Source organism: Rhinolophus sinicus, linkage group LG10 (assembly GCF_036562045.2).
Source record: "Rhinolophus sinicus isolate RSC01 linkage group LG10, ASM3656204v1, whole genome shotgun sequence".
NCBI classification, from domain to species: domain Eukaryota; kingdom Metazoa; phylum Chordata; class Mammalia; order Chiroptera; family Rhinolophidae; genus Rhinolophus; species Rhinolophus sinicus.
Genome location: NC_133759.1, coordinates 88,533,778 through 88,548,679, shown reverse-complemented (window position 1 = coordinate 88,548,679; position 14,902 = coordinate 88,533,778). Strand labels below are relative to the sequence as shown.

At 53.9% G+C, this 14,902-nt stretch overlaps 1 protein-coding gene across 6 annotated transcripts in view; it reads right to left on the bottom strand.

The window, feature by feature from the left end:
* ABLIM3 (actin binding LIM protein family member 3) overlaps positions 1 to 14,902 on the bottom strand; it is a 103,282-nt gene that overhangs the window by 6,116 nt on the left and 82,264 nt on the right. For 2 of the 6 annotated variants that reach the window (XR_012489830.1, XM_019734351.2), the window contains exons 11-20: positions 12,509 to 12,664; positions 11,104 to 11,133; positions 10,445 to 10,574; positions 9,644 to 9,742; positions 8,232 to 8,279; positions 6,274 to 6,408; positions 4,738 to 4,802; positions 3,347 to 3,494; positions 2,211 to 2,240; positions 1,579 to 1,637 (exon numbers count right to left, since the gene is read on the bottom strand). Coding sequence is in view for 1 of the 6 variants with exons in the window: in XM_019734351.2 (XP_019589910.1) it covers positions 1,579 to 1,637; positions 2,211 to 2,240; positions 3,347 to 3,494; positions 4,738 to 4,802; positions 6,274 to 6,408; positions 8,232 to 8,279; positions 9,644 to 9,742; positions 10,445 to 10,574; positions 11,104 to 11,133; positions 12,509 to 12,664 (900 nt within the window). In the remaining 5 variants the exon portion in view is untranslated. The remainder of the gene's footprint in view (positions 1 to 1,578; positions 1,638 to 2,210; positions 2,241 to 3,346; positions 3,495 to 4,737; positions 4,803 to 6,273; positions 6,409 to 8,231; positions 8,280 to 9,643; positions 9,743 to 10,444; positions 10,575 to 11,103; positions 11,134 to 12,508; positions 12,665 to 14,902) is intronic. The other 4 variants (XR_012489834.1, XR_012489833.1, XR_012489832.1 and 1 more) reach the window with 3 other exon arrangements.

Below are 14,902 nucleotides of genomic sequence, written 5' to 3'. Positions count from 1 at the left end.
CCAGCTCCTGAAAATGCCCTGGGGCTGGGGAGCTCAGGGCCTCACACAGCCTCAGACCCATGTTGGGACGATTGAACTCACTGCCATAACCCTAGTGCCCAGGCCCGGCACATAGTAGGCACTCAAATACTCATTTACTGGTGAATTCATCTCATCCTTTCTTTCATCTGATCTACCCTGGCAACGCTGTCTGGAAAGGAAGGTTGCCCCCTCCCTGAAACCCCAACCCCTAATCCTACTTACCTTTCCCCTTGTCCCCCCATAGCACTTACTACCTTCCACAGTCTATATAATTTGGCATGTTTGCTATTTACTACTTGCTTTCTGTTTCTCCCTATAAGAACAGATGCTCCAAGGGGCAGGGTCTGTCGCGCCTGGTCACTGATGTATTCCAAGCACCCACAGCCGTGCCTGGCATATATCAAAAGCTTTCGATAACTAAGTGATGTGAATGAATGTCCAGGCTCTGAGTGTGCTGAGGACAGGCTTCTTAGCACCGACCGCCATTCCCCAGTGGGGCTCAGATCCCTTTTGTGTGCTCCTGACAGGTGTACGGCTTCCACTTCTGTCCCTCCCTTCGTGGTCTCTACTCCATACAGCGGCTGGAGGGATCCCATTAGATTCCGAGTTAGGTCATCCAGCGCAGCTACGGGAGACCCTCCGAGGTCCTGACCAGGGTGCAGGGCCCAAGTGACGTCCCCGTCTGGCTTCCTCTCCATGCTCCCTCCATGCCGGCCATGCCTCCTCCCTGCCCAGGGGCTCTGACACTGTGCTTCCCTCCATCTGGATGGCTCTTGCTGGTCTTCGAGCAGTGAGGTCCTCTGTGCACTCAGGCTGTTGCTTAAATCCACCCCGCTCTGACCTCCTTCTGCCCCTCCCATCTAGCTTTGTGGTCTGTCACCTGATGTCAGATCATACCTTTACATGTTGGTTGTCTGTCTCCCCAGCTAGGACTTGAGCTCCCTGGGAGCAGCACCTTCATTCACTGTAGCACCCCTGGCATCTAGAGCAGTGCCTGGCACTTAGTACATGCTCAGTTAGTAAACATCTGCCTCAATTTCCCTGCTTTTCCCCATTAGGTGTGCAGCTCTCCTCTTGCTAACAAGATGTAGTTTGCATTCCCCTTTGGTCCTTAAACCAACTCACTGCCTCTGTGAAGGTTTTATGTTGCAGGCTGTCAAAGAACTCAGAGGGCTCCCAGCCATGTCAGGTGGGTGGAGCAGGCAATCGGGTGTGGGCTGTCGGCTCGAGTCCTGGCTCTACACTTACGGGTGTGAGAACTTGAGCAAGGCACCTCACGTCTCTGTGCCTCCATTTCTTCATCCACAAAATAGGGATAATAATAGTAACTATCTTGCAGGGTAAATGAGTTAGTGCTTGTAAAGTGCTTAGCACAGTGCCCGGCTTTTGCCAGCCCCTGCCATGGGAGGAGAGCAAGCATTGCCTTTGGGTTCCTTCCATTAACCCTCCTCTAGCTCCAAGGCCTTTGCCCAGGTTTCACCCCTAAGTAATCGCCATAAGCACCACGACAGTGAGCTACTGCACAAGGGGACAATGTCCCCACACAGCCTCTCTTACCCTGTGCAGCCCGTTTCTTCTGTAGGCGGGCAGGGAAGCGGACTTGGAGATGAGGGGATCTGAAAAGAAGGAGCAAAACAATCACGAGGAGCCCCAAGCTGGAGGCCCCTCTCCCTGTGGTCATCTGGCAGCAAATGGCCAATATGAGTCCCCAACCTCGGGGCAGGGGCTGTAGCCGGAAACCACCAGCTCCTCCCACGGCTTTTCAGGCTTGCAAATGGCCATCTTAGGTGTGCCTCACCCTGGGAGAATCCTAGGCCTCTCCAAAGCCCCCACTCACACGGGCTCCTGCACACGTCTAGTCTCCTACCATGAGCTCCTGTCCGGACCATAGGGTGGCTCTGGACAAAGGCCCTGGAACTGGAGTTCAGCTCAGAACCTAGACAGACAAGCTCCCACCGGGGTGGAAGAGACGCATGCTCTTCCTTCTCTCTGGGAGCTACTGGGCGTGGCAACCCTGGTTCCAGACCAAAAGCAGGTCCACTATGTGACAAACAAACGGGGCAGACTACGTGAGGCTGCGCTGGGCCATCCATGTTGTATGGGCATCACAGCCGTGGGGGACCTGCAGCTGACTCAGCTGTGGCCCTCACAGGACACCATGGACTCAAGGTGGGGTGGGCAGAACGTACCACTGTCAGCCAGGTAGTGGGACCGAGGGGCTGCAAGAGAGAAGAGGCCAGATCAGTGTGCATGGGGACAGACAGACATGGTGGACAGTTCATGGGGACACATAGACAAGACTCCGTATCCAGACCACCCTGGCTGGTGGGGAGGAGGGGCCTCTTTCGCTGCCTCCTTTCCCATTGGCCAGTTTCCAGTTGCTGCACCTGCACCCCATCCTCCCTCCCCTCCCAGCTCTCAGCCCAGCACCTGGCACACAGCAGGTGCCCTGTGACACTTGCTGCATAGATACCCTTGAATGCAATTGAATTTTGAGCAGCATTGGTGGTGCATTGCACGGAGCCCAGAGGCAGGCGTTAAAAACTGCCTCTCAGTGGTCAAACAGGGAACCAGGCTTATTGCCATCCGTAGATACCTAACTTCTACCAGCTACTTAATCATGCTTTGGTATTCTTATCTGTAAAATGGGGAGGGAGAGTGTCTCCTTTCTAGGGTGATTGTAGAGCATACATGATAGAATACAGAAAAGTACTAGTACAGTGCCTGACACACACAAAATGCTGACTAAAACTGGCTTTATCAACATCACCATCACCATCTCCTTCAGCCTCACCTAGAGTCAGGGTGGTTATTCTCAACTAGGTTACTATCCATCAAGTATTGGCAGGTATGTCAAGGGGATTTTCCTTGACAAGGTCATTATCCATTAAGTATTGACTTGAGCTAGAATTTCCTGGCAGGACTCACTTCCACAGGGGTAAGCAAGAGAGGAGGCAGACGGAGCATGTTTGCATCTAGGAATGGGGAGGAGCTTACAGCGAGAGCCTCTCAGGGCCAAAGGCTTGAACCAAGCCTCTGTTTGTGTTCCTCCAGTGACGGGAGGCTCACTACCTCAAGAGGCAGCCCCTTATATCTTTGAGCCCTTCCTACGACTAGAAGACATTTTTTGTTCACATTTTGGGCTTCAGATGCCCCAAAGCAGCAGACGTGACTGCTCAGGCAGAGCGTGGGCTTACTCAGTGCCCCACACAGCCCCTCACCAAGCCTGCCTTCTAGACCCTGGCGAGGCCGTAGGAGTTCAGAGTCACTGATGGATGGGGAGCGAAGAGTGCCCACCCCAGCACGCCTCCAGAGCAGTGCTTACAGCCATTGAGGGACATCTCATATCCGGCAGTGTGCAGGGCCTCCCGGCTGCTGGTGGAGCTCCTGGGTGGGGTCCAGGGATCTGCGTAGGAGCTGGACCGGGCCTTCATCTCCTCCTTCAGAATCAGCCGGCCAATTCCACTCTGGAGCTGGGGGTGGGGGAGAAGCAAGATGAAGTCAGGAGGAAGCTGGAGCATGCGATGGGCCAGGCTGGGGAAAGCTGAGTAATCGGCCTCTCGCTCCCGCCTTGCCAGTGCCCTCCCTCCGGAAGCACCGGCATTTTCCTCTGGGACTTCATCTCTCTTTCACAAGTGCTCCTGTGGTCTGGGTGGGGCTGATGCTGGGCCCAAAAGTCAGGCCTGGCACGTGACAGGCCTGCACTGCCCTGGCCACGGTGATTGGCTCCATGACGGGCAAGGGGCTCCAGCTGGGCCAGTGACAGCCTTCCACGGGACTCTTGCTGGAGTCGCTGGCACCCATCTTTTTCCCCTCAAATTGTTTTTAGAGAGGTGAAATTCACATAACATAGACTTAACCATTTTAAAGTGAGCAGTTCAGTGGCACCACCTTTATCTAGTTCCACCCTCAGAAAGACTTTGTACCCTTTCAGCAGTCACTCCCTATATCCCTTACCTCCCAGTCCCTGGGAATCACCCATTTATGTTCTGTCTTTATGGATTTACCTAGTGTGGATATTTTGTGTAAATGGAACCATACAATTTGTGGGCTTTCATGTCTGGCTTCTTTCACCAAGCATCCTGTTTTCGAGGTTTATCCACATTGGGGCTCGTATCGGAACTCCATTCCTTTTGATGGCTGAATAATATTCCATTGTATGGATAGGCCACATTTTTTATCCACTTGTGAGTTGGTGGGCATTGGGGCTGTTTCCACCATTTGGCTATTGGGAATAGTACTGATATGGATATGTGTGTATCTGTCTTTGTTTGGGTGCCAGTTTTCAATTCTTCTGGGTATATAACTAGAGGTGAAAGTGCTGGGTCACAGGGTAATTCCACATTTCACTCTTTGAGGAATCACCAAATTGTTTTCCCCGGCAATGGCACCACTTTCCATTCCCACCAGCCATGCATGAGCGTTGCTGGCACTCACTTGCCACTTCATGGGAAGAACCTGCCCAGGCATGAGGCCATGCAGAGGCAAGCGGCACAGGGCCGAGAGAGAAGAATCGCCCTAGTCCCGTTTTTTGAGCAGTTGGATCTCGTTAAACCTGAATTAATCCTCCCATTGGACTTTTCAGTTATGCCAAACTGTACATTCCTTTTTTTTCTTTCATAAGTGAGTTTGAGTTTGGTTTCTGTCACTTGCACGTGAAAATATCCTCAGTAACATACCATCTAAGCGTCTCGTTCAGTGCTGTGGCTCGCTCACCTTGTGCATGCTGCGGTCAAAATCGTCCTCCTCTCCTCCAGACGAGAACCTTCTGGCTCGGGGCACTGTCAAAAGGCAGCTAGGATCAGCGTGGGCCTGTGCTCCCCACTCCGCCTGCTCTGGGGAGAGGGTGCGAGGGGCAGTAGAGCCCAGACGGGTGGGGGCTTCCTTTTGGCGTCACCACTTTCTAGCTGAGTGACCCGCACAGGGCACGTGGTGAACTGCCGCCCCACTACAGGTCCCCCTGTGTGGAGATGCCCAGCATCCCGCCCATTCTTGGGCTGTGAGGTACACGTGACACTGACTGCCCAACAGAGCTAACAAGCCGCGGCCTTGGGGCTTAGCCTGGTGTTGGTGGCAGAGACAAGTCCTCCTCTGTCAAGCGGAGGAGGTAAGCCTGGAACTGCTGGAGCCCATCTTGCCATGATGAGGGCAGCGTTAGGCCTGAGAATGGGGCACCACCTAACCCAGGGACAAGTCCTGTTGACATCCATTCACCTCTAGATCCATTTCTTTTCTTGTGTGTGTGCGTGTGTGTGTGTGTGTATGTGTGTGTGATTGAAACAGTCTCATCTAAGAGTCAGCCTCTCCCCTCATGAATGGTCTCTCTGCCTGTGCAGCCTCCGTAAACGTCTCTCTCGTGGACACTGATCACTGTCCACTTTGGGTTATAGTTGTGCTGGTGTCTTGTCTCCTTTTTAAATAGAGAATTCTTTGAGGATGGGGAAGGAGGTCATCTCAGCTCCTCAGAATGGACATTTAATTAGTAGAAGTGTGTACTGAATCAAAATGGTACTTGGTGCAAAGTCCTCTACATACTTGAAGAAAAACAGCCGGGGATGCCCGATTGGGTGGCACGGCCCCTTGAGGACCACTAAGACCTCTTGCTAGCGTGCTTGCAAGAGCCTTCCATCTCCCTACGTCCTATCTTTTCAATCCTCCAAACCATTTTCTACCATACAGCCCAGTGGTCTCTTAAAAACACAAATCTGATCAGGTCACCACTTTTAATGGCTTCCTACTATTTAGGATAAACACCCAAATCCTTACTTTACCCCACAGGGCCCCATGGGATCTGGGCCCTCATCCTTCTTGCCCCACCCCCTGCCCCCTGAGCTCAAGGTTAAGCTGCCAGCCTTTCCTTTCCTCCAATGGAACCCACTCCCATCCTGAGTCTTGGCAGATGTGTTTCTATACTCCGTTGGCTACTTCCTCCCTACCCTTCCTATGGCAGCCGAGTCTCTGCATCTGAGAAGTTTGTGTCATCTTCTAGGTTGGACAGCATGCCCCTGTCATCAGCTCTCCTACCTCCTGTGTATCACCTCCCTTTCCAGTTAGGATCTATGTCTCCTCCACAGGGGCAAGGACCTGGTCTAGTGTGCTTCCCAGTGTCTCCCTGGGGCTGATGGCTGGTCCTCAACACGTTGGCCAAATGAATAAATGAACGTGTGAAGGGGTGGGTGACTGTCCTGGCCCCCCGTGTCTCTGGTGCAGGTGATAGGGCTCTGGCCTTGGCTCCCCTGTGAGGTACACTACCTTTGGGGGACCCATGGTAGGTCCAGTACTCAGACTCTGCAGCATAGTAGGGGTCTGGCGAGTAGGCTGGACTGTACTTGGAGGCCTGGCTGATGTCTTCACTTGTTTTGCTCTTGGTTGCGGTCGACAGATCACCTGCAAAGGACCCAAAGCGAAAGCTCTAGGGAGGCAGAGGGCCCCAGCAGAGTGTCCTATACACTCCTTCCCGTCTCAGCCAGGCTGCAGCCCAGGGGAGTGAGGCCACTTCGAGGCGAGGGTCTGGGACACGGAGCATGGGAGATGGAAAAACACTGAGCCCAGGGCCCACATTTGACAGCTGGGAATCTGAACACTAGAGAGGGAAGGGGCTTGCTCAGGACCACACAGCAAGTTAGACCAGAACTGGATCAGAGCCCTGCTCAGGGTTCCTTCTGCCACGTCCCACGGACTAAGTGAACACTGAGGCCGTGGCTCCTCCAAGTAAGATCAGACGTGCCCCTGCCCTTACCTTCCTCGCCCGCTAGATGCCTGCGTTGTTGTGGACTCGAGCCACGTCTAGGTGGGAATTGGCAAGCAGGGTCATGCTGCATGCCGAGTCAGGTCAGCCTCGCACTGCAATGCCACATCCCGTGTGGGGAGACCCCATGACCCAAAGGGCCTGGGTGCTGCTCCCAGCCCTGCCACTTGACGCAGTTGTAACACTGGGCAGATCCTGCCCTTTCTGCCTCAGTTTCCTCATCTGTATCAGCATTGGTCTGTTGGCTCAGCTGCCATCCAGCTTCAAGCTTCCATGTAAGGCCCACAATATGGGGTGACCATCAAACCTATTGCAGGCACGAAACCTCCCAGGGAGCTAACTTGAGCACGTCCCAAAGACTGGAAGAGGCTGATGAGGGCAGAGAGAGGGCTGGGGAAATGTGCAGGGCTTCAAGGTAAGTTCTGAGGAGAGAAGCCATAGCGACAAACTTATAGGCCGTGCAGTCAGGGCGGCAGAGGGTCCTAGGGTGGCTCTCGGCCAGCTCCAGGCTGTGCCCCTCCCCCAGCAGCACGGCCAAGCTTTCCGGTTCTCTTTGATGGGTCCTGGGCAGCGCCTGCCAGCCCTGCCAACCTCATTCAGCCTTCGTCTGCCCTCTTATCCACTCAGTCCACCTCCACCCCCGACTCCCTGCTTGGTGCTGCCTCTCTCAGCCTTCTGCAATGTCCCACGCAGTCCCGAGGGGCTTGAAACCTGGGGGCCTTTTCTGGGTATAAAGTCAAACTACCTTTGTCAGGTTGGTGACTTTCTGTGGCTACATGGGGCACGTGGCATGTCCTCTACAGCCACACATAGATGCGCCTGTGCTCAGACTCACCTGGACCCCAGCCCAGCCCCCTCCAAAATTGAGGACATTTGTCTAAATTATTGGGTCTTAAGCTCCCAGAGCCACTGTTCATACTTGTACCCCCCCCCTCCGCCAGCTCAGGGCTGCTTCTGCCGGCTCCACGTCCCACCAATTCTGTGCTCTCCTGTTAGCCAACTAGACCCTAGGCATGTGAGGCTGACAGGGTGGCAGCTGTGCCTCTGTGTGCCCAGCTAAGGGATGTGCTCATTCAACTGAGGCTCCGTAAGTGCTTGGCGAGAATGCAGAGGCCTCGGGGATGAGTGACTGAGTATCAGGCCCTGGAGCGCCTCTCTTGGGTGCGTTCATTTCACAAGGGTTCCTTTGACCATGGAACTTAGGACACCAGGCAGCAGGGAAGGCGGAGTTGGGGAGATGGTGGCAAAGGATTTAGGGGATACGAGGCCTTCTTTGCTCTTTTGACATGACACCAGATTCCTCTCCAATGTCACCTGGAGTGATGTGGGGGAGGGGCAGTCAACAAGGACCCAGGTGCAGCCTTGCATGTGTCCCTCTTGGTGAGTCATGCAGAGCCCTCTGCACAGACGTTAACTGCCACATCCCCTTGCCTGGCCGTGCTCTCTCTGCCTCTGACCGTACCATGCCGTTTGTAGATCGGGGGTTTCCGGTAGATGTTACTTTCTCCAGCTGCCAGACAGACCCAGAAGGGACAGCGGGGAGGAGAGAGAGACAGGAGAAAAGGAGACGGAGTCGGTCAGTTGATCTCAGAAGAGAGAGATGGTCAGCAAGTTTTTCCAAGGGTCCCCGTTCTTTCCCCTGGTGGCCTTCCTCTTCCACACTGAACTACCAACCTCATACCATCAGGTTCCAAGAAAGGGGAGGGGAGAGGAATGGATAGATTCAAATGGTGCTGAGGAAGGGACCTGGGGCTTGAATGGCGGGCATGCAAGCACAAGGTGGGCACGTGCTCAGCAGGGCCCCATGCAGGAAGGTGGCTTCTGCCTCCACCCAGCGGCCAGTCCTCATCCCACGGGAGAGTCCCCAAAATGCTGCAGCCATGGTTCAGCATTACCTCCCTCCCCCTCCCTCAAAAACAGACAGGATGGGACCATTTGGGGGCAGCTGAGAAAGGTGTAGATGAAACAGCAGGACAAGCTCCTGGGGAAAAGTGAGTGGGGAGTGAAAACCTGAGCTCAGAGGTGGGAGACTGGTCCAGGCCCAGCTCTGCTGTAACTCAGGGTGAGTTCTTGTCCAAATCATACCTGCATGGTCACCTATCATGCCCCCTCATGCTTACCACCTCTAGGCACACTGGCCTGCTGCCAGTTCATTGTTTCAGGGCCTTTGTACTTGCTGTTTGCTCTGCCAGGATGTTTTCCCCCGGGGTCTCCACAAGTCTGGTTCCTTCTCATCTTTTGGCCTCAATGTCACCGCCTCCAAGAAGCCCTCAGTGACCACCTCACCTCGTCTAGCCTCCCCCACCCCACTCTATCACATGCGCTATTTTATTATATTTATTCAGGTAATAAAAGGTTACCTGAAATTAACCATTTACTTATTTGTTTACTCATTGATGAGCTCTGTGTTTAGAACATAAACACCATGAAGGCAGGATCTGGGCTGGTTTGAGCACAGTTGCAACCTCATGGCCCCAAACAGTGCCCGGCTGTAGAGAAGGACTAACAGAGGCTCAGAGAAGCTAAGTAATTGGCCTGAGGTTACGAGCTTATAATCAGCAGGATTGGGATTCAATCCCAAGAGTTTTGTTGTAAAAGCGCCTGACTTTCAGCCTTGTTTCTGCCACATCCCATCAGGGCCCCTAGACATTTGAGGCACTTCCCCGGGCTGCTTCCTGGTGGTCCTGACCAAGGCTGGTCCTGTCAATGGGTGGACTAAAGCCCACAGACGTGTCAGGGCTGGAGGGTGGGTTAGTGCAGGTGACTGGTTAGGGAGGGTCCCCAAGAACCGGCTTCTGCTCTGTGCCGGTGCAGGGTGCCTGGCCGCCCCATGGAGCATGCACCCATGCCGGGAATTCCGGGCTGGCAGCCTACCTGGGATGTGAAAGTGCTTGGGAGCCTGGTAAGAGGTTGGAGTGGAGGACCTCACATCTAACTGGCTATGGTATGGAGAGCTCCGGCCACTCTCGGGCCCTGGAGCACGCAGGCAGTGGTCCCCAGAGAGAACAGAGGCACAGAGAAAAGAGGCATTAACGCGATAGCAGTTACGGCAGCAGTGAGGTGATGACAGCAGGGAAGGTGGGGAGGCAGCTGTGCGTTCATGCACCGTGTCTGCAGAAACAGGCTTGACGCTGTTTTATTGCTTCACAGCAAAGTCAGATTCTGTGCGTTGTAAGAATCAACTCCACAAGCCTCAGGAAGACGGCTTCGCCCCACCCCTGCCCACCTGGCCCTTCCCTTAACTGCTCGTGCCGCCTTTACCCCTAACCTCAGGGCTGCCATGGACAACCTAATTTGGCTGGGGCTGGGTTGTGGGTGGAGGCCAGGCCACAGCCCATTTCCGGTCCTCTGGTTCTATCCTCTGGGCAGCGCAGGCCTAACGATGAGGCCTGCAGTGTCTTCCAGCCAGGGCCACCGGGCTGCCTGTCACTTCCGCCTCCTAGCAGCTCACCACCCATCTTCCATGACTTCTCTTCCTCTCTCCTGCCAAGGGCATCTGCAGGGGCTCAGGGAGGCCCAGCTAGCCAGTCACCTGAGTGGCCGCAGGCCTGCAGAGGGCCATGCTGTGATGGGTGTCTCAGGGAAGCCCTGTTCTGCCTCGGCAGCTGGAGACACCAAGCCACTGTGTCGTTCCTTGGCTCTTCCCGTCCCTTTGGGGTCTTCCCTCTTCCTTACCAGAGCGGTAGTAGTGGTGAGGTGAGCGGGAGAAGGTGGGGGACATGCCCTGCCGGCTGTAGGTGGGGGAATCGATGTATCCCGGGCTGGAGGCCCGTCTCTGCCGGAGGTCCAGGTTCTCGTAGATGTCCTGGGGGAAGAAGTGGGGCTGTGAATAAGGCCAGCAGTTAGGGGGGCCTGTGGCCACGGGTCTAGTAGGCCGGTGGTGAGTGACGGAATCCGGGATCCCAGGGGCTGAAGCATGGTGCTGCCCTTCTGAATACAGGGACCCCCTCCCTGAATCCCACACACAGCACAGCGCAAGGAAGGCTGCAGAGAATTTTCAGGGCCTCCACCCATCACTCACAGGCCCCTGAATGGAACCTGTGGGTCAGGCCCCTGGAACCCTGGCTAAGGATCACTGAAGCATTGGAGGTTATCTCTGGGTAGAAAGGGTGCGTCAGCTTTACCCCCAGCCGCTGCTGTCCTTTATGCCACCCCCACTTCCTCCACGTCATGCTCCTGTCTCCCTAATGCTGTCCTCGTAGGGGGAGCACCTGGGGCAAGGGCTCAGGCCCCTTGGGAGGCTGGGGGTGGGGGTGGGGGTGAAATCAGGAGTCTGCTTGGTCAGCTTAAAGGGACATAATTATATAAAAGGTCTCCCAAAGCAGCTGAATTACCTGGGAGTAGGGAGATAACGTTCCCAGCGACTTAGAAGCGAAGAGTTTGAAGGCAGTCGTGGAAGGAGCGAAAGGAGAGAGAGGAGGGTGAGAGAGAGGAACGGAGAGCAGTTAAATGGTTCAGCAAAGAGAGGGCCTCAGCTGCCCCTCGCCTCCCTCCAGATAATAGCCTCACTCAGAGTTCCCGAATGTCAGCAGTGTGAACAGGTAGTAGGAAACCTTGAGATTATGCTCTTTTTGAAAACGGGAAACCCAAGGCCCAGAGAGGGAACGGATGGCTTGGGCCTCTTAGGGAGGAAGTGGAAGGGTCTTCACCTGGACCCGGGCTTCTCCAACACAAGCTCAGAGTCATTTCCCTGTCTCTCTACCAGCTCCCGACCCCTGTGTGGTTCATGAGGACAGTGCCCAGGGCAGGGGACCCAAAGGTAGGGCCAAGCAAGGGCCAGGCTGAAGCTGTCATTGTGGGGGCTGGGCGAGTGGGTGGTGCGGCAAGCTGGAGATGGAATGTCCCGTCTCAGAAGGCTGCTGGGCCCAGCACATCAGCGCCAGGCTGGGACGCCTGCCCAATGTTAACACAGCTTCCTGACTTTCCAAGACAAGTCACAAATGCAGATTCTTACGTGAAATCTCCCACTGGTTAAATGTGGAAAACTATTTTACGTTTTTAAAAGATATTTTGTGAGCTGGGGCTGGCTATGACTTGTGGGCCCCAGTGTGCCATCTCTGCCTTCAGGAGAATCAGCTTCCAGCAAACATTTGGTCCCTTTTTCCTGATCCATTTCAGGGGCCAGAACCCACAGAGTCTCAGCACTAGACTGTCAAACCAAATGGAGCCCCATCCCTTTAGAGAGGAAGGGGACAGAGCAGGGATAAGTACTCGGGTCTGTGCCCCCCAGGCCAAGGATCCTTCTCCAAATGACCTGACGTCAGGAGTTTGGGATGCGAAAGCCAAAGAACCTGCTAACCAGGGATTGTAGACCCGAATGGCCATTCAGCATGGCAGGGAATGACGGCCGTGGGCTGTGGATACGGTGTCTCTACTGGAAGGAAAACACAGCAGGTCCAGGGATAGTAGTTACAGGTTCGCGGCTTCAATGTTGGGGTGCTCAGGGGCAGGGGGGGACTCAGGAGAAGGGGAAGCCCATGTCCAGTCTACAGTGGGGCATTGCTCCCCATCTCCAGATGGTGGAAATACTGGTGCAGTGTTGTCAGCTGTAATTTTTCGAGAAATGCCAGATTTTTGGATGAAATCACTTGATTTTTAAATGTCGACTATAAATTCCAGTTTAAAAGAGCCTGGGGGCCATCACCGTAGGGGCCAAGGTGTCTGTGAAGGAGGAGACTGGAGACCTCACGGGCCCTGCTCTCCTCCAACAGCCACAGAGAGAGGAGCGAGACGCCATACCTCTCCATAGCCACATCTCTCCAGCATCTCGTCAGACGTGTATCTGGAATGGGGCTCGTAGGAAATGAGGTCGGGGCGTTGTACCTCATAGATGGACTTAACCTTGGGGAGAGCTGCCAGGTCTTTGTAATTAAGGATCTCATTCTCCACTTTAGCCTGGGGAAGAGGGAAATGGACAGAAACAGAGGTAGAAAGATAAGAGGGAAAGGAGAGAGGAGACAAAATCCAGGCACAGAGGGAACGAGCTTCTCGTTTTTACTAAAAACAAAACTTGAGGATGGAAGACTCACAGCAGGTTAGAATAAGACCTGTCTTAGAGGCCATCCCTTCCAACAGGGCCAACACTGGCTGAGCGCATATGATGTGTGAGGCCCTATGCTTTATAGGATTTATCTCCTCCACATGTCAGGATGCCTCTGTGAAGTGTCAGTATTATTCCCATTTCCAGATGAGGAAACCGAGACTCAGAACATTCTTCCACTTGTACCATGTAGCCAGTAGGTTTGAATCCAGCCTGAACTATACAGCCTGGGCGCTGAGTGCCGTCTGGTCCCCCAGAGTGAGGACACCCCATTCTCACAGCATCCTTGAAGAAGATGATGAAGATGGTAAAGACAGAAATAATCATGATAGAAAACACTAGCTAATATTTGGTGAGGACTTATGAACCAGATTTTATCCTAAGTCCCTTATATGGATTAACTTAGGCAATGCATCCAACTCGCAACTCTAATAGTAGGTACTAATATTATCCTCATTTTTGAATAAGGAAACAGGTACAGAGAAATCAATTAACTCGCCCAAGGTCATACAGCTAATAAGCAGCAAAACCAGAATTCAAACCCAGCCAAGTCTAACCTGCCAGCCTGCCCTCTCCAGTGGCCTCTCCTAGTTCCCCAGGGTCTGGCATTCACTGGCTTACAGCTGTCAAGGGCTGCACTCAGAAAGCTGTTCCTTAATCGAACTGAACCAAGCCTCTAATTACTCCCTGAGGAGACAGCGTCCCCTTCGTGGCACAGCCCATGTGTCGTGGTTCCTGCAGCCACGTCCTCTCTAGGTCTGCGTTCCCCAGCTGTTCCTCCTGTGACCCGGTTTCTGCGATGGTTGACCAGGATCTGCCCCCGTAACTACTGTGGCTCACAAGGTCCTGAGGTGAGGCAAATTAAGAGAGAGGCCACTAGACGGGCTCCAAGGAGACTGTGTTATACTCCTAACGTCCTCCCAATGCCTTGCAGCCAGGTGAGTCTCCGGCCAAGACTATAGACAGAGCGACTGTAGACTGTGCCATCTCTGTCCCTCCCCCGGCTGTCTGGGCACTGTGCTGTTCATTCCCTTGGCCTCTAGACTCACTGTCCACTCCTCCTTGGCCCAACTGGGGCTCTGCGGCCCCACGGACTGTGTCACAGGCTCCCTGGCCAGTGGGGGACACCTGCAGAGTGGGAGGTGACTGCAGAGAGAGGCTGTGTACTTGTGCCCCTTGCACCTGCCCTGCCTGGCTGCGGCTGGGTACGGCTCCTGTCTGGGGCTGCTCGTCCACCGCTCCAGCTCTTAGCAGCCCTTCCCTTCAGGCCGAGATTGGTGACGACTTCCTGTTCTTGTAGTCCCTGGATGCTGCACGATGTGGGTCCCCTCATGCTGCTCACACCTCTGCAAATGCTCCCTTCTCAAAACTCCCCTCAGGTAAACCCTTTGAGGTGTGCCTCTTATTTCTGCCAGACCCTGTCTGGGTCAGACACCCATATCTGTACCAATTTTGGCGAATGTGGGCAAAGGGAACCTTATTAGGAGAGTCCACTTGCTGAAGTAACTGCTGCCTTTTGTCTTGGGGTGTTCGACCTTGACCTTGAGAGCTCTTGGCATCTTGCAAACTTGTCTCGACTCATCAGTACTCATCTCAGCACTATTCCAAACCTCAGAAACACTAAATTTATATTTCTTCCTGTAACTGCCTTGTTCACAGGTTACAAAGGGGTTTCTAGTGATTGGACAGAGACATCCTAACATAGTTAGCCAGGAAGGAAGGGAGAGACCACGTAGGACTGGTCCAAGTCAAGGCACCTGAAGGTGAGTGTAGCAGTCAGTGGGGGATGAAGCAAAGTTTGAAAGTTTGAAAGAACCTGTCCCCTCCAGGTTCACTGATAATTCTATTTTAATTCCAAACCTCAGTATTTATGAAAATTAAACCAATACTCTATCTTTCTGCTTGTTACTGCCTGTCCCAAAAGCGTTTGAATGGATTCTTCCCTGAATTTGGCAGCCATGTTTGGAATGGCTCACGTGACATGTGCAGTCATTCCTCGAAGTAGCTGAAGGAGAGGTCCCATTAAGGGGAGAGCAGGAGGATACAGAAGGGGAGACACTTGCCTATTCTAGAATGTGGGGGGAAGTGATCTC